Source organism: Neopsephotus bourkii, unplaced genomic scaffold (genome assembly GCF_033783945.1).
Source record: "Neopsephotus bourkii isolate Nb327-2 ecotype Australia unplaced genomic scaffold, CSIRO-AGI_Nbou_v1 NB_673, whole genome shotgun sequence".
Taxonomy (NCBI): Eukaryota; Metazoa; Chordata; class Aves; order Psittaciformes; family Psittacidae; genus Neopsephotus; species Neopsephotus bourkii.
The window spans coordinates 154957-177263 of NW_026901172.1; the positions used below are offsets into that span (position 1 = coordinate 154957).

Below are 22307 nucleotides of genomic sequence, written 5' to 3' on the forward strand. Positions count from 1 at the left end.
CCTATCCGGCTGTTCTCTCTGTGGCTATGGTTCACCTACGTGTACAGACCTATTGCAAAAATCTCTAGTAACACTGTAGAAGGGCCTCACATCCTTCTTAATACTGGTATCTCCATGCTGAGAAATTCCACAGCAGCCTGTGGACCATACCCTAAGGCATGGAGGCAATGTCAGCACATCCATATAAGACTGTGCAACCAGAGAAGTAGTTATCCCCATCCCACAGACAGGGGAAACAAAAGCACAGAGCAACAAAGGGATTTGCTCATTCCAATGCAAAAAAGGTAACTGGAGCCGAGATTACCTTCCAAATCGTTACATCCTGCACAAGATGAAGGAAAGGTTTTTGTCCTTATATAAAGGGTTGGGTTTTTTTGCTTTAATAGCAGAACAAGGAAATTCCAACCACATGCTTTTATCTAACTATGCTGTAGGAGATCAAACAGGGCTCCAAACCATGAACATAATAGAAATCTCTTGGGGACTGATCCTGCCCCATCCAAATGGGCTCAGCCTTGCTCCGAGCAGCGCAGAGCAGGTGTGGACACTAAAGAATTGTGTGAAGCACCACAGGATGCCATGGGGCTGGACATTGAAAAATGATGTTGCTTTTGTTGGGAGGAAGTCCAAGTGACTTGGTGACCTCTAACTGCTGGTGTCCTACATTAAGGTATTTCAGTGCAGGGTTTAAATTTATTTGTCTTTCCATTTAATAAAGCCAATCAAGTTTGGAAATCTAGCACCAATTTAAGAATATTCCTTTCTTTGTTCAGCACCTTTATTAAGAGGCAATTAATAGGCAATAATCCTGGGAAGGCTGGCAGCATGAAAGCCAAAACCCCACCACCAACCCTAAACAAAAAGCCTTGCAAAACCCTGCGTACTCTCTGACCAGCTTGAAACATGTATAAAATCAAAGGCAGAAGAAAAAAGGGCTCTGTGCTGGGTACAGCACTTTGAATCTCAGCCTTTGAAAAGTTAATGCTTGTGCAGATTTAATGGGGGGGAAAAAGGAAAATGAAGACGGGATAAGCTTTCGTTGGCCACCCATCAGAAAAGCGGAGGGAGCAGGAGAGGAAGAGGCATTTCTGTAGTGACCCACCCATGCAGCTCATCTTCCCAGCCCAACCTTCACCTTTGCACTGAATTAAACACCATTAGGGGTTTTTCTTTCCCTTTTTTCTATGTTTAGTTTTGATGGAGGTTGGATTTTTTTTTACCTCCTCATTAAATCTTTGTTCTTTGAGCCCTGCAGGTCAGCAGGATGTTGCTGGCCACCTCAACCAAGCAATGGTAATTTCTCACAAGCAGAAAGATGCGTTTGGCTGCTGGTGTCCAGGCCCTAGGTGTGTTTTTAAGGTTTCGGTAGATTAGACATCCAGTTTAATAAGTGAAAAAGATCATTAAATGATTTGGCAGGGCTGAGCTGGGGATCTAATTCCTCATTCAAGACATGCTTTGTAAATATTTGGGTACCTGCAAGAGATGGGCTTACTATTTGAAGTCCTTAGTGGCTGATCTTAGGTACACATAAACCTAATTCAGTTTACAATCACAGAATGGTTTGGGTTGGAAAGGACCTTAAGATCACCTAGCTCTAACCACTATTTGTACATATTTTAGAATGCATAAAAGCTAGGTTAGCCTATGGGAGGCTTTTATTAGGGCTTTAGAAGTTGGCTTTCCCATATTCTAAAGAAGAATTGCCGCGCTATGGACCAGCTCTGACAGTGAACAACTCTCAAAGCCAGTTGACATTACATACATATATATACACACATACAGAGATACCATTTAATAACACAAAGAACAGAAGTATTTCCCCATTTCCATCATATAAGGCCAATCACGACAAGGCCTAATCCTGCACTAGCATCAAGAAAATAGGTGGTTGAAGGAACCTGGTCAACCAAAAACCAGTCTCAAGGGGCCTGACCCACAGCCCAGTGGCAGCCAAAAGAAGGATCCCACTGCACCCTGGATTCTGTTGGGATTCTTACAGATCTTGAAAGCATCAGCTATATTCCTCCTTCCCAGTGTTTTCACTGAATATGGATACTTGAAGCCTATGCATTCACAGGGGACAACTAGGCTAACATCAGAAATACAGAGTACCATCAGCTCTTATTTTATTACCTTCATAATCTTAATTGTTCTTTACCTCGGTTCCAGCAGTCCAGAAGACTGCTCTGTGCATCTGCCTGTATTTTGGAAACACATCTAATATCTCTGTTGGCAAAACAGATTCCCATTCAACTCTATTACAGTTCCACTATTCTCAGCTACACAAGACGCATGAGGATACAAGATTCTTCAAACACACAAACAAACCCCAGACTTTACTGCAGAACAGGTACCTGCTTTAAACAACTGAAGAACCCATAAACAAGGATTGGCATATAGCGCATTTCTCTGTTTTGACCTATTTGGAAAAGCCCTAGAACACAATGGGTTGATTTCCATAAAAAGCCCTTCAGACACAGTTCGTTTTCTACTTGCTGTAGGTTCTCCCATGTAACTCACACTAACCTATGCATCTCAGTCTGTGTGGTCTCCTTACTCTCAAGAAGGTGGTATTTCGGTTCCCTTTATTAAGAGTTACATTTTAGCCTAATCTTAGCAAAACCAACACAAACCTCACCACTTTCAGGTCCACCAGCTGCTAGTGGGCTCCAGGTTCATTTTGACCTGGATATTTTCTGTGTTCTTACTTTTGGAGGGTTTATTTTTTACTAAGAACTGGTTATTCAGGAACGCTGAGTAAAATGCCTTCTCATGCTGCTAGCACAATAGCAAACAAGAAGAAAGCCAAGAATATTCATTTTCTATACGCACAACTCTATAACACTGATGACCCCAAGCTGAAGAGGTATTTGAGAGGTGCCTCTAAAAGGAACCAACAATGATGGCAGGAATGACAGGTATCTGCTGCCCAAACCCATCATCCAGAGGCATACCCATCCTTTGCAGTAAATACAACCCTGTGCAACCTAAAGCATTCCTTATTGACCCAACCATCTTGGGGAATATCATTATAGAAAGGCTCTTGGTCACAGATACTTCAAACCAAATGTCAAATTATTTTCACGTACTGAAAATTCCTTTGGATTCAAAACCTCAGCAGAAACGCTTCCTCATGTGGTGGAGTGCAGTGTGCCAGCTCCACACTCCAAGAGCTCCAGATGCACAGAAGCACTGCCATTGGTTTTGCTGGGTAAAATACTGCTTTTAGAGAGTACCTCTTACCTATTTGCAGAGGTAAACAACACCTACAAAGGAAGAAAGAGGAGAAGGGAATTCCAAGAAGTTGGTTAAGTTGTTCCTCCTGGGAGTTTGGCATGAGTAGATGTATTAAAAGAGCTTTATATTAAAGGGCACATATATCTTTAATACCTAAAAAATGCATTAATAAGAACAAAAGGTGTTATCCAAGCCACAATACCTAGATGCACATGAAATTCTGCCTTTGTAGGGTAAGGCAGATTTAAGCCAGACTGGCTGACCAGCAGAACTTGGAGAGGGTGAACATAAAAGACATTATCAACAGCAATCCAGAGCCAGCACAGTGGAAACACAGCCATCATTTCACATTGTCTACAGCAAGGAATAAAGTGTAGTACACTGTGAAAACCCAAAGTGTCAGCATCTTACAAGGCACATCCACACATCTTCTGAGGCACCTCTATACATCCAAGTGCTTTGGAAGGTCTCACAGATATGAAAAGTCTGACCTAGAAGGATCCAGCTTGAATAAAGGGAAAAGGGGAAAAATAAGATTGAAAGTGTTCCTGTGAACTCTGCAATACTGAAGGCAAACAGATCGTGTGAAAAACACACTGTGGCAACTATTATGTTTCCAATTACAAATAGAGCGGACACGGATTACACTGCCTGTCAGCAGGGTTTGGAATAAGCCCTGCTTCACCACAACTCCTCAAGCTCTGCCTTCGAGGAAGGGCTCGGACCACTGCCCAGCCCCAGGAACACTCATGCTGTGGGAAAGGGGCACGATACCCTGTTTCCTTGAGGGAAATCTAGGAGCTTTCTTCCAAACTGATGTAAGGGTGAGCAGAGTTGTTGCTCCTCTTCATCCACTGGCATACACTAGCTGCGTGAACCCTGATAATTCCCCCTTATAACAACTCTGCTCCACTCCATCAACTTCTATTCGAAAGGAAAGTTTCATGGGCCACAGATACTGCTTTAATATCTAACATATCAAGAAGAGATTCCATATCTTGGCTTGCTGCCCCTGAACACCACCACGTATAAGCCCTGGCTCCTTCTCTTTGCACAGCCACACCAGACCCTAAGATGAACGACTGGAAACACATAAACCTGCAGCCAACCTGATATGGTCGACAAAACTACCTTGATTATTGTTAAATCAACCAAGGTGCAAAGCTTTTGGGGCAAAACTCAAGCCAGTTAACCTGGCTAGCATCAGGCCTCTTCAGAAACATTCAGCTGCTGAACTTCCCAAGCTTCCTCTCCCCCTTCCCAGAGCATCCCAGCCAGGCACTGCAGCTGCAATTAAGCACGTTTTGGGGTGCAACTGCCCCTGTGCAGGAGGCACAGGGCCCGTGTCTTCAGCACTAAAGGCTGCCGTGAGTAGCTTTCTGACCCAGTTCTGTCAATGTACCTATTGTAAATGCAAAATCCCTCTTCAGATTTGAAGCAGCAGCCACCTGCACAAATAAGGCTGGGTTATAACTCTGTAACCGAATACAAGCACTGGAAGCTTAAAAAGTCTGTAGTCCAAAAGGCACTTCTGACCTCTTCCTTAAAAGTTCACTAATCACTTTTAATTCATAATTTATATCCTCTTAATATACTTGCTCTATATAATACCCCCCTTTTCTTCCCCCCTCCCTCTTCTCCTTTCTTTTTTTCTGGAAGTTCCCCAGGAGAAAATGGTATTACACAACTCCCTTGATTAACTGGAAATGAAACTTTTCCCCCTCGGTAGTCGAGATTTGGTAGAGTTTCCAGGATATAATGCATCGTACACAGTGCTGAAAGGCAAAAAAATGTGTGCATAGGTGGAAATGATCCAAAGGACCTGCAAGCGATGGGGTTTGATCTCAGCACTTCCTAAAGCAGGGCTTAAGGGAACAGGCTTTGCCTATTCACTGATGGGTTAAAAAGATATACTATTGTCTCTTTTCTCCCTCCTTAAGATCACCCAGTTCCAAACCCCCTGCCCATGGGCAGGGACACCTTCCATTAGAGCAGGTTGCTCCAAGCCCTGTCCAACCTGGCCTTGAACATTGCCATGGATGGGACAGCCACAAGTTCTTTGGACAACCTGTGCCAGTGCCCCATCACTCTCACAGTAAAGAGTTTCTCCCTTATATCCACCCTAAGCTTCCTATGTTTAAGTCTGAACCTGTGGTTTTTGAGGACTGTGTGGTTTCATGCTGCACACCATTTCAGACTTCAGGGTGCTTTTAGTCCCCTTAAGAAACTTCATATTCTGCAAGTCCAGGTGATGCAGCTGTGTCACAGCAGCACCTAAAACATCACTACCCTCTTATGCAAACACAGGGCCATTATTGGCACAAGGGCCAGCCACACTGGGCATGTCCACCTTGTCACAGCCCCTTTCCCACACACAGCCCAAACCTGTGTTTTGCAGCCAGGTGACATCCCATAACCCCATTTCCTTAGGACATGGTATAAACTAGGCTGCATCCACATGGCACAGGCAATGGTTGGGTATCTATTCATACTGACTCAAGCGACACAACATGTACTGTGCTTTTTAAACCCCAAAACGGAGAACTCCCAGTTTCCCTTTCCAGCTCCCTTGTAACAACGCTGTGCCCTGCTGTCAAGGAACATGTGAATAAATGGAAGAAAAAAGGTTAAAGCATCCCAAGGGCATAGCAGTCCCTTTTTCATTATTGCAGTTAATTTTGACAAAGGCTCTTCTGTCCCCATAGCCTCCCCCCATGTCTTTTTGGAAGGGCTTTGTGCCAAGTTGCATTATGCCTCTTCACCATGGTACTGCCATGAAGCCCGCCTGGTATGTTTGCTTAAAAATCACAGGTTTTCATGGAAATTGTTTTTAATCTCAACAACAACTCCCTTTGTCACCTCAGACATGAAAAGAGGAAGAGAAGCGCTCAGGCTCCAATCCCAGCCCAGCAACAAAGCATCTATGGAAAAGCTCCACAACCTTCCAAATCCAACAGCATGAAAACCTCCAAACCCCTTTTACTACTTCCCTCCTAACACCAATGCATCCACAGACCCATGTGATGCACTGCAACCCACTTTGCACAATCTCCATCTTAAAACACTTTGAGGCTTGGGAAAAAGCCCATATCATCAGTGGGGTTGTTTTGAAGGATTTTTAAATGGGAATAGTTTCTTTTCTTGCAGCTCATCATGGCAACCAGAGCCTGCTGGCTTCTGTCAGCGAGGCAGGAGCTCAGCAGCTCATAGGGGGGTGTCCTCTATTTCCAGCCTATTTACTGCTCTGTTGAGAAAGGCGCCTATAGATGCTCTAGTTCTCAGATGGGAGTTTGGAGAGGGACTCAGTTATTCAACAAACCAACCCTTTCTAAACGCTGTCAAAGGAGTGATTTGATGCCTTTCAGTGCTTACTATACAAAACACTGAAAGACCAGCGAACTTCAAAAGCCGCAGAAGCGGAGCTGGAGTTTGGCAGGAGTTCATTAGCTGCCTGTGTCCTGTGTGTGGCTTGTAATTACATGCAGACTTGATGCCAAATCCTCATCTACCGAGGGGTACCAATTAACGTGCTGCTGGATGATTCACAGGTAGCTAATGTCAAGATTTATACAACCGGCGTGCCAAGCATCCCATGCTTGATTATTATATATTTTTTAAGCTGGAGAGGTTTTTATTCCTCTTTTCAAGTCATTGTATAAGCAAGGTTTTGGCAGCAGAATTGGGACTGTCCAGCCTGTTCCCAGGCCACACACCAGTGGTACTGATCCTGCTGTAACTTTGCACCAGCATCTACAAGGAGACACGCATCCCTTTGTGCATGGGGCAAGGGCCTTGCAAGTTCTACTGTATTTTCCCTTTGTATAAAGCAGACTTTTCTGCTCCAAGGAGAAAAAACTCTAAAACTGAGGTATAATTTGCACTCCATACTTGCTTTCCTGCTACTTGCACCCTCTTACTCCTATTGGTAGTTAAACAATAACAGCAAGAGCTAAACAGCAGCTGAAGAAGGTGAGGAAGCAGGTACCCAAAAAGGATAATTCACCTTTGGGAGAGAAAATGTATACAAAGCTACATGTCCTGAAGGAAAATACAGCAGTTATTAGATCCTCAGAAAAAAAAATAAACCCAGCTCTTCTTCTCTTACTTGAGGTCTGTACCCCTTTGCAGCCAGCTGGCTCCCAATGCAGCCCTTGGCAATTAAAACCTTGGGAAGTTAAACACAACGGCATGGAAGCGAGCCTTTTGTCTTCCTGCTTTTTCATTCTTCTTTTCTGTTTGATCCCCAACAGATTTCTTAGGCCCAATTTCTTGGGCCCAATGAAGCATCTTGGCACTGACTTGGAGCAGACCTCCAAGCACACTGGTTTGCCACCGCTGATGGTTTTCCCATGGAGAACAGGAGACCTAGTCCCCATTTCCTTCTTCTGCTTGACTTTCTACCTTCCAAGACCAAGGTGAACACACTGAACTTCCCCCCACAGCATCTCGGTAACCTCCTGTCCCCAGACACACCATGAAACAAATGGCACGTGAGATGGACATGAATTCAGATTTACTTGATAATCCTGGGCAGAAACAAGACTGTAAACAGAGGCAGCAAGAGGAAAATTACAGTAATGGTCAGCCTTGATGTAACACGGCTCCCAAAACTACCAGCCAGACAACTACACACTCGATCATAGGTTTGGATGCTCTATGGAAATACATATAGCAACCAGAGACCCTCATTAGCAGTAATTTGATGGCTTTTGCTCCTCATTTGCTTTTGCCACACAGCTAGTTTTGATGTCAATTTTTCTGACACCCATGTCTCCTACTCTCCCCCCTCCAGATACCCCCACCATTTGAATACATTTTCTGTTCTCCATAGGAGAAGCAGTTTCTCCATCACTCTTTGCTCCCATACCATTGCAAAACGCCTTCAGCCCTGGGGGGAAAACTCAACACCAGAAGGACTGCAAGCACAACCCAATGCTCCCACCACTTTATCCTTCTAATAAACCTATCACTGCGTTTGACACAATACAGGGCTTGTCCAGCCATGAAAGCTTTCTTGCTTATCAGGAGAATTTTTTAATCAACTAGAAGGGAAAACATGGCCTGACATTTTATTGCTTCCTTGCTCTTTGCTGTCAGATGTCTCGGTTTCTTCCAATTTGTACTCTTGCTAATCTCTTTAACCAGGAATCAGTGAAAACCTCAGGTCTTTCATGCCCAGCAGCTTCTCCTGGGTAATTTGGAGGCAGGACAGGCAGAGGAGCATAGGGGCAGCGTGGGGGTAGCTCACAGTGGAGTGGGAGAAGGTGGCACCAGGCACCAAGCTCTCAGACTCAGTGCAGGTTCTGGGACACAGTTTTGTCCTGGCCACAATTACAAAACAACAAACAACGTCTGTGGGGAAGGGTCATAAGAAGTTCAGCTTTCCTCTATTAAAACCATCTGGTGCCTATAAAAAAAACCCCAACTGGTTGGTTGGGATGGTTGGTAGCACCTCCTCCCTGCTTGGCTCTTCCAGGTATTTCTTGGAGGTGCCACCACAGGGGACAGAGCTGCTGTGAGAGAGCTGGTGGACACACATCCACTTTGCATCCCTCCTGTTGTGAAGAAGGTTCCCCACCACCCATCTCGTTTCACTTCTCCTTATCCAAACCAGACCCTTCCTTATGAGGTTTGTCGCCTCAGCAACACAGGCTCCTACCATAGTACCCCCTGTGAGAGGGGCTGTGCTTTCTAAACCAAATAAAACACCCCTGCGAGGCCAGTGTGGGACCCAGCAAAGGGTTTATCCATATTGGAGACACCAACAGCAAGAAGCATCGCCAAACCTGCAGGGGATGAGAACCTTTACTAAAAGAAAACCAAAACAAAACAGCCTAAACCTCCCCTTTGTTTCCAAAAGGAATAAAAGGAGGGGAGGGGAGTAAGAGAGAGAAAAGAGAGGAGCTTTTCCAGCCAGTTCCCTAGCCTGTAACACAAAACCAGGCCGTGCTGGGAAACCTTACACCACGCAGCATCCAGCTCATGTACTCCTGCTCCGCTCACCGCCTCCCGGATGCTTCCCCAAGCCCAAACTGCCCTTGAGAGAAGCCAAGCCTCAGCCTCTGCTGAAAAGCCTCTTTGTTTGGATTCCCTTTCCAAATCAGCGTATCCTGAGATTGAACTCCCTTCCACCCCTCTGCAGGGCTTTTTAATGTTCAGATGCCTTTGGCAGCAGCCAGATTCGCCAGCAGGTTTGTGGTCCTGTAATAGCATTCAAAACCTCAGTGCTGGGGCATGTACAGTGCTAGGAACTTTCTTCACTTGAAGAAGAGAGGGGAGGAAGAAAAAGTATTGCAGAATTACTTCAAATGATACTTTAATTGTGAATTGGGAACAGAGGAGCTAAGTGCTCCTTAATTAAACAATAGCTTTAATCAGCCTTCAATAGTCTACGTTAAGGCACAGCAGTAAGCTGTAGGGGCACTACGTTTCCTGTCTTAAACTGGAATCATTGGAAGGAAACTAGACAAGTCATCGGAGAAACACAGGCAGAGGGTCTGGTCCATACATGCATCACCAAGAGGGCTTGACTGCAACTGCTGCCATGAGCTTTCCATGCAGCCTCAACCACCATCACTCATTGTACCCGGAAAAGAAATGCATTCCCCTGCACTGCCCCCTCTTTCTGTAAGCTCAGGGGCACAAGCCCATCATACACCCATATAGCCTCTGGCATGCAATGTGGTGCTCCCATCTCCATTGGGGTTTGCAAGCATCCCAAACTCCTGCAATCCCACAAAGGGCAGGACATATGGTACTTCCATGGCAGGACTTCTGGTCTAGCAAAGCCCCAGCTGAGACCCACTAGTACCAAGGGAGTAATTCAGTTACCACTTAGAGCAAAACAGTACATCTTGTAGCAAGAGACTGTAATGGGGACATCAGCCCTGCACCTTGTTCCAAACACCAAAGGGAAAATCAATCCTCCTCTCCAAAACCAGCCTCAGGCCTAGGACTTGAAGCAGTTTCACTGGGGAAAAGTTGCTTTTCACTTGCAGTTAGCATTTTAATCAGCCTCAGCATTACATCCTTCTCTGTGAAAGCAAAATGCTGAGCACTTAAGCAGGTGGATTTTCAGACTGTGGACCCCATCCTGCGTTCATAAAGCAATACCCACTTTTGCAGACAACTTCAGCAAGAGCAAACGCCAAGTCCCTGTTGCAACATCCACAATCCAGACGCATCCCAAACTATCCCGCTTGTCTGGCTGTTTTAATCACACTGCATCCCTATACCCTGCAGTAGCTCTTGGAGCTGTAGGCACTGGATATCTTTGTGCCCATGCACATGGTGATTTATCAAAACAGGCTCTCTCTAAAACACTATTTCACTTTTCCATGGGTTTTGCATCTGATAAAGGTTCATACTCGCTAATTCAGAAAAATAAATGCCACAAAACTTCTCCTTTAAGGAGAAAAAAAAAACCCCAACAAAGCAAAAAACCACCCAACCCTCACAGCCCAATGCTTTAGAAATGCTTCCACATGCTAATCAGCCTCCTATTCAGTTCCAGGCTGAATAGGACTCCAACAATGACAAAGAAATACGCTGAACCTATTCCACATTTCATCCCCTTCGCTCAAAATGTTGCTGTTACCTTGGTTTTCAGCCGCTTTGTGGGAGCTGCAGCAGAATGACAGCCGCATGCTAAAGCTGCGGGGATGGTCAAGAAATGAGGAGTGCTAGACTTAGAACACATCGAGCCAAGATTATGGGGAAAAAAATGGAATTCTGTGATAATTTAAGTCACTGATGCTGCAAACTTTGATAAAAATAAATATGAAAAACCCATGACATAAAAACCAAGGCCTCTACTGAAAACAGCTTCTTGTGGTCAGGCAGCAAAGTGAGGTTTTACTTAGCTTGGCAAGTATGAGTAGGCTAAAGCCCCTTGCTTTGAGAACTAGCCATTTGTGTGATTATCAACGGGCCGCTGCATTAACGCATCTTTCCCCACGTATCCTTAACCAGAATAACTTCAGCTCTTGATTTGGGAACTGATGAGCCAGTTCCTGCTGCAATGGGTGAGCTGAGGTTGCTTCCCTCTTCTGCAGAACACAGAAGCATGGGAATGGAGCCATCTGGGGAAGCTTTCACAGGAATCAAGGTGGGAAGCTCCGGGACAGGCGCACACATGTCCTAGGGACACGATTTGGCTCAAGCCCTGGATGGTGCAGGCTTCTCCTCCACACTTGCACATCAAGGACCTGATTTCAAAAGACACCTTGGGAGGCTGGCGATGGCCTGGCAGAGGCACTGAAGTTTGCAGCTTCACTGAAGTTGTTCAGAATTAGAGGTACCTCAGCAGCTCTGAAAGCCTCATTGGGAATGTGGGTGCATCTGTACGGGAAATGCCACCTTCAAAGCGTGCCCTCATCTTCACTGGGCTCCGTATCCCTGCCCACACATGGAGGTGATGCCCCTGCAGCTTCCCTAAATTAGGAATTCCCAGAGGCACAAACCTCCTCTGTGACATGCCTGAGCAGGACCACGGGCAGCAGGGCTTAAATCTTGCCCCAGCACTCTGGGGCTTTGGCTGGGCTGCAACCAGAAGGGAGAAGTGAGGAGCAGCTCCCCAAAAAGCAAGGGCCATCTGATCAGTGATCAAAGAGCAGCTTCAGAAACCTGCTAACACCAAACTGACTCACAGCTATCAACTTCAAAGGAGTTTTGCTGCCTGCCATCAGCTTACCATCCCTCCAAAATTACTCTGTGAGCATCACTCAGGACATAAATGCACCCAGTGTTCAATAACCAGACCTGCTTATCAGCACCTTGCCACACTCTTTTCAACTCTCCCTTGGGAAACTAACACTTTAAAGACTGGCGGACTTTGCAGAAAAGCCTTGGAAGCCCTCAAAATGCTTGAGGTGCCGGACTGGTTGCCACATCCATTGTGCTGCTGCAAAGACCGGAGGCAAAGACCTGTCAGCACTGGTGGGAATGATAACCAGAGCTGGGGTGCTCACTCCAGCAGCCTCAACCTGAGCCTTTAAGCCAGGCTTAAAGAAAGGCCCATCACACCACCCCAAAACACAGGTCATAAATAACTTGCTGAGCATCAAGGTGACAGGAAACCCAGAGCCCGTTTGGCACACTGGCTTTCAAATTCAGCAGCTGGACATCTTGAGGCATGCGGTGATGTCTCAGCTTTGCATAAGCATGTGCTGAATTAGCAGCAATGCAATCAATATCTACTTGCAGCGGTTGTCTCCAGTACATGCTTGACCAGACACATGCTATAAAAGCTTCCAAAATGATTGTCATTCTCACTAATTTACAGTAAAAGCAGGTGAAAGCTAACTGCAGGATGCCATGCAGCTTCTCACCTCCTTTGCACAGTGGCGGGCTACAACCCTGGCACTGCTGGGAGAAGCAAGCTCTCAGAGGGAGCATCATTTGTTTCAAAAGGGATGGCTGCCCAAAACCACTAACCAGCAACTTTCACTTTTTCTGTTTAAACCCACAAGAGGAAGATCCACGCTATTCCCAGCTCCTCCAACCAGGAAGGGTGAAGCAGCTCCAAGAGGAGCAGCCTGCTCCCTGCAAACTCCCAAAGCTGTGAAGGGCACCTCCATATCACAGCTACCTTCGGTGTTCAGGGCAAAGTCTGAGTCAACCCAGCAATGACATTCCAGCCTCAATTTGATGTGTCTTTCAGGCACCATAGAATAAGCCCACCGGTATGTTTGATGAGAATGGTTGGAGGCATCTCCCAGGCTTCTCTTTGCTACGGTCAACACAGCTTTCATGACTTGCTGTACAAGGGATGAAAAATTATGGGAAAGTACTAAAGGATTATGCACACTTCCCATTGATTCGGTGACACCACCATCGCAGACTAACTGCAGCCTCATTTGGGCTTTGGCTAGCTGCCCCAGCCCAGCCCTTTAGCTCCCAACTGAGAGCACCATGTGCTCAGATAAGACAAGCTCATATATGGATGCAAGCTACAAGCAATGCTGGAACAAGAACACGCAGCACAAAGAGCACAGGGCATCAGAAGCTCTGGAGTTAAATTACATGTTCTGCTTACAACGTTTACTGGATGTGCAGAGTCGGTTTTCAACCCTCTGTCTTCAAAACATCCAATGCATGTGAAAAACAAGCCCACTTATGTGACCGACTTGAAAGGACAGAGGTTACAGGAATTTCTGACACTTGGAAATCCACCAGGGCAAACCTATGTTTCAAACTCATGAATACATTGTCTTGGTAATAGACTGACGTTTTCCAATGGTTTCATCAAAAGCTATACGAAAACAAGTCAAATTCCTCTTTTTTGGTAATGTTCTGCCTCCTCAGGTCTAACTTGAGGAGCAGCTTCTGTGGATCTTGATCCCACTGTTACAACTAAGCCATCGCGTGCAGCTAAAGGACAGGAAGGGATTCTCAAGCATGACTTCCCAACAGCTGCTCCAACACACCCCTGTATACAGATACATGATCCATGCCAAGGAGCTTTCCATCTGCTAAAATTATGGAGCAGGTAGCACTTCTCCAAAGTAGATGTTGTGGGAGACAGCAAAATGGGCATAGATGGAGTGGCTTTGAAAGTGATACGAATGCCCTTCAGAGAAATGGGCCATGCTGATCCATGAGGAGATACGACAGACAAGGCAGCCTCTTCCCAACTTCTATTGGCACCTCTCCCCCACCCAGTTGAGGTATCTGCAAAGCCAAACTGAAGGCACGTACACAGCAGTGCAGTCTGCAGCACTGTGTTAGCCAGAGGGGAGCACAGAGCACTGCTACAACTACCTGACAGGAGGGTGCTGGCCTCTTTTCTCAAGTAACAAGAGACAGGACAAGAGGAAACAGCCTCAAGCTGCATCAGGGAAGCTTTAGCCTGGATGTTAGGAACAATTCCTTGCCCAAAGGGTGCCCAGGCACTGGAACAGGCTGCCCAGGGCAGTGCTGGAGTCACCGTCCCTTGCCAAGTGTTCACAAACCTTGTAGATGAGGTCCTCAGTGCCATGGGTTAGTGGTGGCCTTGGCAGTGCTGGGGAACAGTTGGACTTGATGAGCTTAAAGGTCTTTTCCAACCTTGTTGGTGCTATGATTCTATGACTTATCCTCTGCTACACCAAGGGTCCCATGGCTCTGCAGACCAGCCAGTAAAAAAATATAATAATCATTAAGTATATTCATAAAACTGACTTCAGGCTTTCTAATTACAGAATAAATGCTGGTTTACTTTAATTCACCCCCTCCTTTTTTTTTTTTTTGAGACTTTATTCACTTGATTTTCATTTTCCAAGCCATTTTTTTTCCCTTTTTAAATATGAAACCTGACCTATCAAAACAACCCCAACACAACTGCAGAAGCCAGGGCCCTGAGACAGAACAAAAAGAAAGAAGGAAATAATAAATGACAGCACTCATACTACAACCCCAGCTGGCATCCTGCTGTCCAGGAGAGAAAGATGCATCTGAGGAGGGCGTTTTTCCCTGTTTCCTACCCCAGCCCTGGGAAACAGCTCTCCAGGGATCAACGAGGCCAAAGGAAGCTGCCGCTGCCGTTCTCAGTGCTGGCTGCGTGGATGCTGGGATAGGAGGGTTTGGAGGCTGCTGCCTTTCCCCACGCTGCTTTCAACAGGCATGCCCTTGTTTGAGGTGCAGGCAGACCGGGCAACCACAACGGTCCCTTCTGGATTACCGTGGATGAAGCGGGAGCATTGTATGAATGAAACAGAGAGGATGGAGTCTGCACTGCCAGAGCAAGCTACGGAGCAGAGCTGGGGCTTCCCCTCCACCCCCTTTTAAAGTCATTTCAGACAGAGATAGAGGCATGCAGACGCCCTTCCTACCTTAGATACAGGCACTAAAGAAGAGCCCTGGTTTGCAAGCTGGGTTTCCCAGCTGTGGTATGCAAACCATCCTTGGGTGGTATATGGAGGCACAGGCATCTGGAGGATATACTGTCAGCCTGTATCTAGACAAACAAAGTCAGACCAAAGCAGCCTAAGAAAGGCATGCATATTAAATGGAGATTTAAAGGGTATAAAAATAATCTGTTTGATCTGGGAGAGATGTTTATATTATTTTCTGTGCTCACTACAAACAGACAATTAAAAGCAAAATGTCATCTACTCTAACTGTGATTCTCATCTCTCGTCTGTCTCAGCAGCAGGTACACAGGATTCAAAGCACTTCTGGCCATGAAGCAGTTGCACTTAATTCTGCTTTCCTGAAGACACATCTTCAGGCTGGCCAAATTCCACCAACTCAGGAAAGCCAGCAGATTTATACCCCTGAGGACTCAGTCTGCCATGGGTACAGCATTTCCTTGTTCTGCAATTAACACCTCAAGTATAATTGTCATTAATAATCTGCTCTTGATAGGTTTTTGTTTTCATAGAGCAAACACAGAGGGAAAAAGTCTATTTTAAACACCCCCAAAATATTTCTCTCTCTCCTTCCAGCCATCTTTGGCTCCTTTGGTCTTTCAAGGGAGGAGTAAAACTAAGGATTGGTATCATGCTTAGATGCTGACTGTTGCCTTAATAAGAAGCTTTTCAAGGCTCAGAAAACCTCCTTTACTCCCAAGTTACAGTGGGGTACAACGCACAACCCCATGCCAAGATGCCACCTCTGCAAACCTGCCTTTGCCAAAGCACTTCCACACCCGTCATCCCCAAGACAGTCCCTCCTGCCTCATAGGGAGCTCACTGCCTCTGCGAGATCCTACAGGCATTAAGCGATACATAAACATGAACAACCAAACCCCATCTAGGGATGGATGCTCAAAACAAGATGACGACTCTCCACCCACACAGCTTCTTGTGTGTGGTACAGACTCAGTCCTTCCCAACACAGAGAAGACACAGCATGGAGAAGACAACACCAAGGTGCTGGGATTGCCTGGCTGGTTTAGTACAGTCAGACCTTGTTGTCTCTTGATGAAAATAATAAATGGTTGGGTCAGCAGTTTCTTCAGGAGCACATAGAAGGATGTTACTTACATGACAAGTGAGCCCTGCACAGCAGGGTAGTCTGAAAAGTAAAATAAAACACAGCCCCAACCCAAAGCAAAATTGCTCAGCTCATCAAAGTCAATGTTACAGCATCTAAATAACTCTAACCTCACCCCTCATCTTTAATTCCTCCCACTTCTTCCACTTAAATGACAATCCCAGGCCTGTTTGTGTCGATTTTCATGATGCAGTGACAGGGTCCCAATAGATCTCAAACCCCTTTTGCTTCTGAAAGGCGCACGATGACACAATTCTCTACACAGAAGAGGAAAGTTAAGAGTAATCTAAACTGTTAGCCCAAATTATAAGATTATACCCCCACTTACATAAACATGGCAAGGTCCTGCTAGTGTAAATATTTACATTCAAAGTTCATTTTAGCATCAAGCTCGCTACAGAAGAGGAGATGCCAAATTTGTGAGAAAGCTGAAGAGATACTAAGGTTGCAAGAGGCCCATCCATCTGTTGCTTCAAAACCTTCCAAAGGCAGTAAAACTTGAGTTGTACACATTAACCAGCATTGACAGAAGAGAGAAAATTAAATTAGAGAGAGAAAATAAGATGGGCAGTAAATTATATGCAGTTTACATCTCACCAGCCTGAAACATATGCTCCCATAAACACCATTTCCACGGGCCTAGGAAGGAGATATGCCAGATGAGATCCCTCTATTTCATAGCACAAGCAGGGTTTTTTGGTAGCTGTTCTACCTGCACAAGCTGCACAAATACAAGCTACCAAAGACCCTCATCTGCCCTATCAGCCTTGCTGACACAGTCTTCCCCTCTTTCAAGTTTAAACGCTCGACTTGGTGCTCGTCAGCAGAACACAGGTGGCTGCTCAGTTTGCAGAACATGGGGATTCCCTGCTAAGGGGAAAAAAAAGCAGGTCTAAGAGAAGAAAATTTAACCCTGGATGCTACATCTGTAAAACCAGGCTCCAAAGCATCCCACCTCAAGGGTCAGGGCAAAAGGCTTTCCCTCACTGGCCCATGTCTCCTGGAGAAAGGTGGTGGCTCGTTGCAGCAGCTCCATGCAGTGCTGCATCTGGACAGCAGAATCCCACAGCACCAGGGAAAGCTTCACTGTGGGACTTGCCCCAGCCGTTCCCCCCCAGTAACAACTCTATGCACTGGGCAGGAAGTGCAAGAAACTCCTGGCAAAGGGATAGTGCTGCAACTGGGCTGAAGACGATCAGATGAAAGTAAAGCAAGGTCCTCCCGTCAAACCTCTTATTTTGATGCTCAGACTGTTCTCCCCATCTCTCCAATATGAAGACACCAACTGGCTTAGCAGGAACAAATTCAGACCCTCCAGCAGAGCTCCTCAATCACATTTGCAGATGTGCCTCAGCGACCAGTGAGACAGGGACAGGGCAGCAGGGACTCTTCCCCACCATCAAGCTTGCCTGCAGCCCTAACAATTTCAGGAAGCATCTTCTAATGCTCTAAACAGAGTCCTCCTGAGAGGAGGAAGCAGATGGAGAAAGTTATTTTCCCCCTCGGATGACCTGCTTTAATAAATGCACACTCAGTTCTTTTCTGCCTCTATTTCCGAGTTAAGCACTGACATGAAATGGCTGGGAAGTTCACAGTCTTGGTGATGAAACCTCTTGTTCATGCAAGAAACCGGAGATTTGTCAGTGCCAAGTGCACTCATTATGGGAGTGGGTTATTGGAAAATACTCAGCTCGCTGCCAACCCAGCCCAAGTTTGAAATGCAGGAGAAATGTGGGGTCTTGTTCAGTGCATCAGCCTACTCCACCAGCAATGTACTTCTGCCAATGACTTGACATTTACTTCTCATGATTCTGAAGGAAGATACAGATCTCCCCCTTATGCATTTACTATCAAGATAACCACTGTACTTAATAAAGAAAGACAAAAGTGGCTCTTTCTAACAACTCACACCAAATTAAAGCTGACGGAAGCTCTTGATAGCTCTGCTTTACTTATTCTAACTCCCTTAGATGTTTATGATAATTGTCTTCTGGGTAATTTGTTTAAATCTGAAGGTAAACAAAGAAGGGTTTGTACACATCTACCACCTCACAGAAAGCTGACGTGTGTCATTCCTGAATGATATTTTACCCATAGTTTAATCTTATCATCCCCCCCCCAATAGGAAACTGATTCAGGTCAGAATCAACAGCAGTACCTGCAGCAGAAGCCAACATAGCATCACGTCTGCAAATCAAATGACTGGTTTGAATCTTTCCTAAAGTGTTCCTCAAATGAGAAAAAGCCTTCTATTTCCCTGTTACTCTGAATGTCTTTGGGCAGCTGCTCAAGAGGCATAACTCAGTTTAACTGCACTGGAGGCCATTGGCCATGTGCCTATATGCACCAGCAGAAGGCTTCTACTGAGCAACTCCACCTTAACACAAATCATCATACCCAGTTCTGCTCTTCATTATCTTACACAGGACTCCAGGCTTTTTTACTGGCCATATAAATACCCATCAACTTGTATGTATCCAACTTTCTCCTACCCTTCAGCTACAGCACCTTTTTCCCCCTACAAAGTAGGGGTTTTTATAAGGTCAGAAAAGAAGAAAATGGGAATCAAATACTTGGAAACAATAAACTCTTAAGTCTCCCCTAGCAAAAGGTAGGGAGAAGAGCAAACCAAGCCTACTGTGAGTGGGGCAGCTGGCTTTCACAGCAACTCATGCCCAGCCATCTACCAACAGGTCCGATACTACTGGTCTGGGTGTATTTGAAAAGCCCATCCCCAAACACACATCATGGGCTATCCATCATATAATCACCTCCCTTACCAAGTCCCACCCATACTCTTCACCTGCCAGTGATCAGCCAGATCTAAACTCTCCTTCAGCTGTTGAATTCATGCTCTTACATTTACATGCTCCTCACACTAAAAAAACCCCGAAACAAAAACAAAACCCTACAAGCAAACCACCTCTGGTGTTTACTTTCTGATTTCCACCTGTAGTAATGTGAAACAAAGCAACACTCACAGTTTTTGCTGTCTCACATTATTCCCAGCTAACAATACCTTCTAGTGATGCTCGATAAGTTCTGTTTACCCAAACAATCACAAGTAGAATACCACATATCAACTAACTGCTTTTTCATTTAGGACCCTTAAGTCTTAAAAAGAGGAAGAAAAACCCTTTACCCATTCAAATAACGCTCATGACAGAAACACCTTAAGCTTAAGAAAACTTGTGTAAATACAAGTTTAAAAGTTCTGACTCCTAAGAGTTGTTTTACTAGGAATCCAACCTTCTGTTTAAACAAGTGAGGTAACCCAAGCGAGTTATGTTTCTACTTATATTAGTTTCATAGATGGAATATCAAGTATTCTTATTTTTTCCAGATACAAGATGAAGCTTTCTGCACTGGCCTCTGTTCTTGTGGGAATGTAAAGAGAAAACCATGCCTCCCTTCTTAATGCATTAGTGCCTAGTAATATACACCAGATGATCAATAAACTACATAAAAATTAAATCAAACTGACAGCCTTTAGAAAAAAATGGGCTCTAAGCAGAAACAATTGTTTTAAAGACTGTGGTGTCTGGAGTATTAAACTCACGTGCTGCTGTGTTATTAATCTCTTTGTTGGAAGCCAGTTGATTTCCCCTGCCTGTGTCTGTCAATTAAATATTCAGCATTGCAGCCACAATTGAACGGTTGATGTTTTGGCATGCAGAATCTTTTCGAGACAGCCTGTTGACAGTTTCCTTACATGTCATACCATTCCCAAACGCCGAGCGGGCTAGCAAACCCAGACCTCTGCCAGGGACTACGGGATGCCTGAGAACACTTCAAAGCAAGGGTTCCAAACTCGCCAGGCACGCGAGAGGTAGACCTGACAGCCGAGCAATACAAAGTAACTAAAGCAGCAAGAGTTTCTCCTTTCCCCCCCATTTTTAATGAAAACTCCCAAGCTGCTCGCTTTGCCATGGAGCACTACCTCCACCTGGAGCTGGCCCTGCCGCTGGTCCTGCACCGGGGGTGCGGGCCCGACTTGGGGGCTCCACCGGGGACCTGGAGCAGTGGGGCATCCCCGAGCCCACAGTGCCCCCTGCGCACCGCTGGCGGCCGGGCTGAGCCCCGCCACCCGCCGGGTCAAGACATGGGGGAGAGGCGGTAAATACAACAATAATAATCAGTAAATCGGGGCGAGAGGGTGTTGGGGGTCCCCTGCTCCCCCCCTGCCGCCATCCCCGCTGTGACCCCCATAGGACGCGGTCCCCACCGCCCGGCCCCAGCGCTCCCCGGCCCAGCCCCGTCTCTCCCCGGCTCGGCTCGGCTCGGCCGGCGGCCCCGCTCCGCTTTTGTTTGGGAAGCGGCACGGCCGAGCTCTGCCCGCCCTCCCGCCGCGAAACCTTCCCAAAGTGGGAACCCGAAGGGCTGTAGAGGGGGTAATGGAGGGGAGCGGAGGGGCGCGGAGCCCCGCGGAGCCCCCGCGACTGCTCACCCATGACGAGGCAGAGAAAGTCGAGGCAGATGAGCAGGGCTTTCTTGCTGCTGCTCTTGGCCGGGTTGTTGTTCAGCGCCGGGCTGCCCCCATTCTTGCTCTCCGGCGGGATCGCCTTATCGTACTTGTAGCTCTGCATTATCGGGGGCGAACGCCCGAGCCGAGCCGTGCCGTGCCGAGCCGGGCCGCGCCGCTCCGAGCCGGGCCGGGCCGGACTCACACGCGGTGCGCCGGGGAGGTGCTGCCGGAGCCGCTCCCGGCCTCTCCGGTGGGGCACGGGAGGCGAAAAGCAGGCGGGTCTTCGCTCCGAAAAGCAATTGGAAGTAGCAAAACAAAACCAAAACAAGCACAAAACCACCAGCGAAGGAGGGAAGGGGGAGCGAGGGAGAAGTTTGCGGGTGTCCCAAGGCGGTGGAAAAGTCCTGGAGGAAAAGCCGGGGGGCGGGATGAAAAATAAAGGAAATATATATGTATCAAGAGCTCAGTACGCGGAGGGGAGAAAGGTGCGGAGCGAGGAGCAGAGTGGTGCTGACTCCCAAGGCAGGTGGGTTCTGCGCTGCTCCGCGCTTTAGCTCCGCGCTAGCGCTGCGTTGGGGGCTCCCGCCGCGCCCGCCCCGGCCGCTCTGGGAGCCACCGGTTTGTTTCTGCACTTTTATTTCGCGAGGTCCTTTCCACCCCTTAGGAGCGAAAAAAAAAAGAAAGGGGAGGGGGGGGGTGGGTAAAACAGAGCCCGTCACTTCGCCTCGGATGGGATATCCAAGTAAGCACAGCCCCTTTCCTGCAGCTGACATTTTACATAGATAATGAACTCCACATTTTTTTCCTGAGGGAAGTTAAAAAAAAAAAAAAAGTAAAAAAAAAAAAAAAAAGTCAGGAACTAAAGTTTGGTTTGTTGTTTTTTTTTTTTTTTCCCTCGCAGACCAGAAGGAGGGAGCCTCTAGCGTTCACAAGGCAAAGAGAGGATTGCACGGGGGGGGGGAGGAGGAGGAAAACAACCAGCCGGTTCCAAGGCTGCAGGGAGGACTCGGGAAGGTGGTAACGGTGTGAGGGGCAGAAAAGGAGTAATAAATAGCGTGAAACGTTTTTTTTTTCTCCTGGTTTTCCCTCTTGCCCTTCAGCTCTGTGCCAAGCGCTGAGACTGTTCCTGGGGTTGCAGTGCTCACAGACCCCAATGGGATGATTTTGGTAGGGCCGCATCCTGCCCTGCCTGATCAGTGGTGAAGGATGGGGTGGGTGATTAGTGGTACCCCCACCAAGCTGTAGCAGCTTTGCCCTCCCGCACCAGCAACACCAGCTTCAGCAAATGAACATAACGAGAGTGCCTGGAGTTTGGTGAGGGATTAGTATGTTGGTTAATCACCCCTCTGGTCTAATTAAAAGTCAGCAAGGAAGCGCACAATAGGTTTCCCAGGAAGTCTGGCTGGTGGGATGGTGATGCTAGCAGCTCAGCCTGGTGGGAAGAGTGTGTGCTACCCAAGGAAACTGCTCGGGACAGTATCTAACCACTTTTCTTCTCTTCCTTTTTTTCTTGGTCATGTATTTGACCTCAGCCTTCCGTCTGTGTGTTGGCAAACCACCACCAGGCCAAATCCTGTGCCACAGCATATATCCTGCCACATCCCTTGTGTTTCCCTGCCTGCAGAGG

At 46.7% G+C, this 22307-nt stretch overlaps 1 protein-coding gene across 1 annotated transcript in view; it reads right to left on the reverse strand.

Annotated features, from left to right (window-relative positions):
• The window catches only part of PLPP3 (phospholipid phosphatase 3), a 44091-nt gene extending 22749 nt beyond the window's left edge, over positions 1-21342 (reverse strand). Inside the window, exon 1 of the mRNA XM_061353387.1 lies at positions 20663-21342. Within this exon, the coding sequence (XP_061209371.1) occupies positions 20663-20801 (139 nt within the window). The 5' untranslated portion in view covers positions 20802-21342. The remainder of the gene's footprint in view (positions 1-20662) is intronic.
• Between the last annotated feature and the right edge of the window lie 965 nt (positions 21343-22307).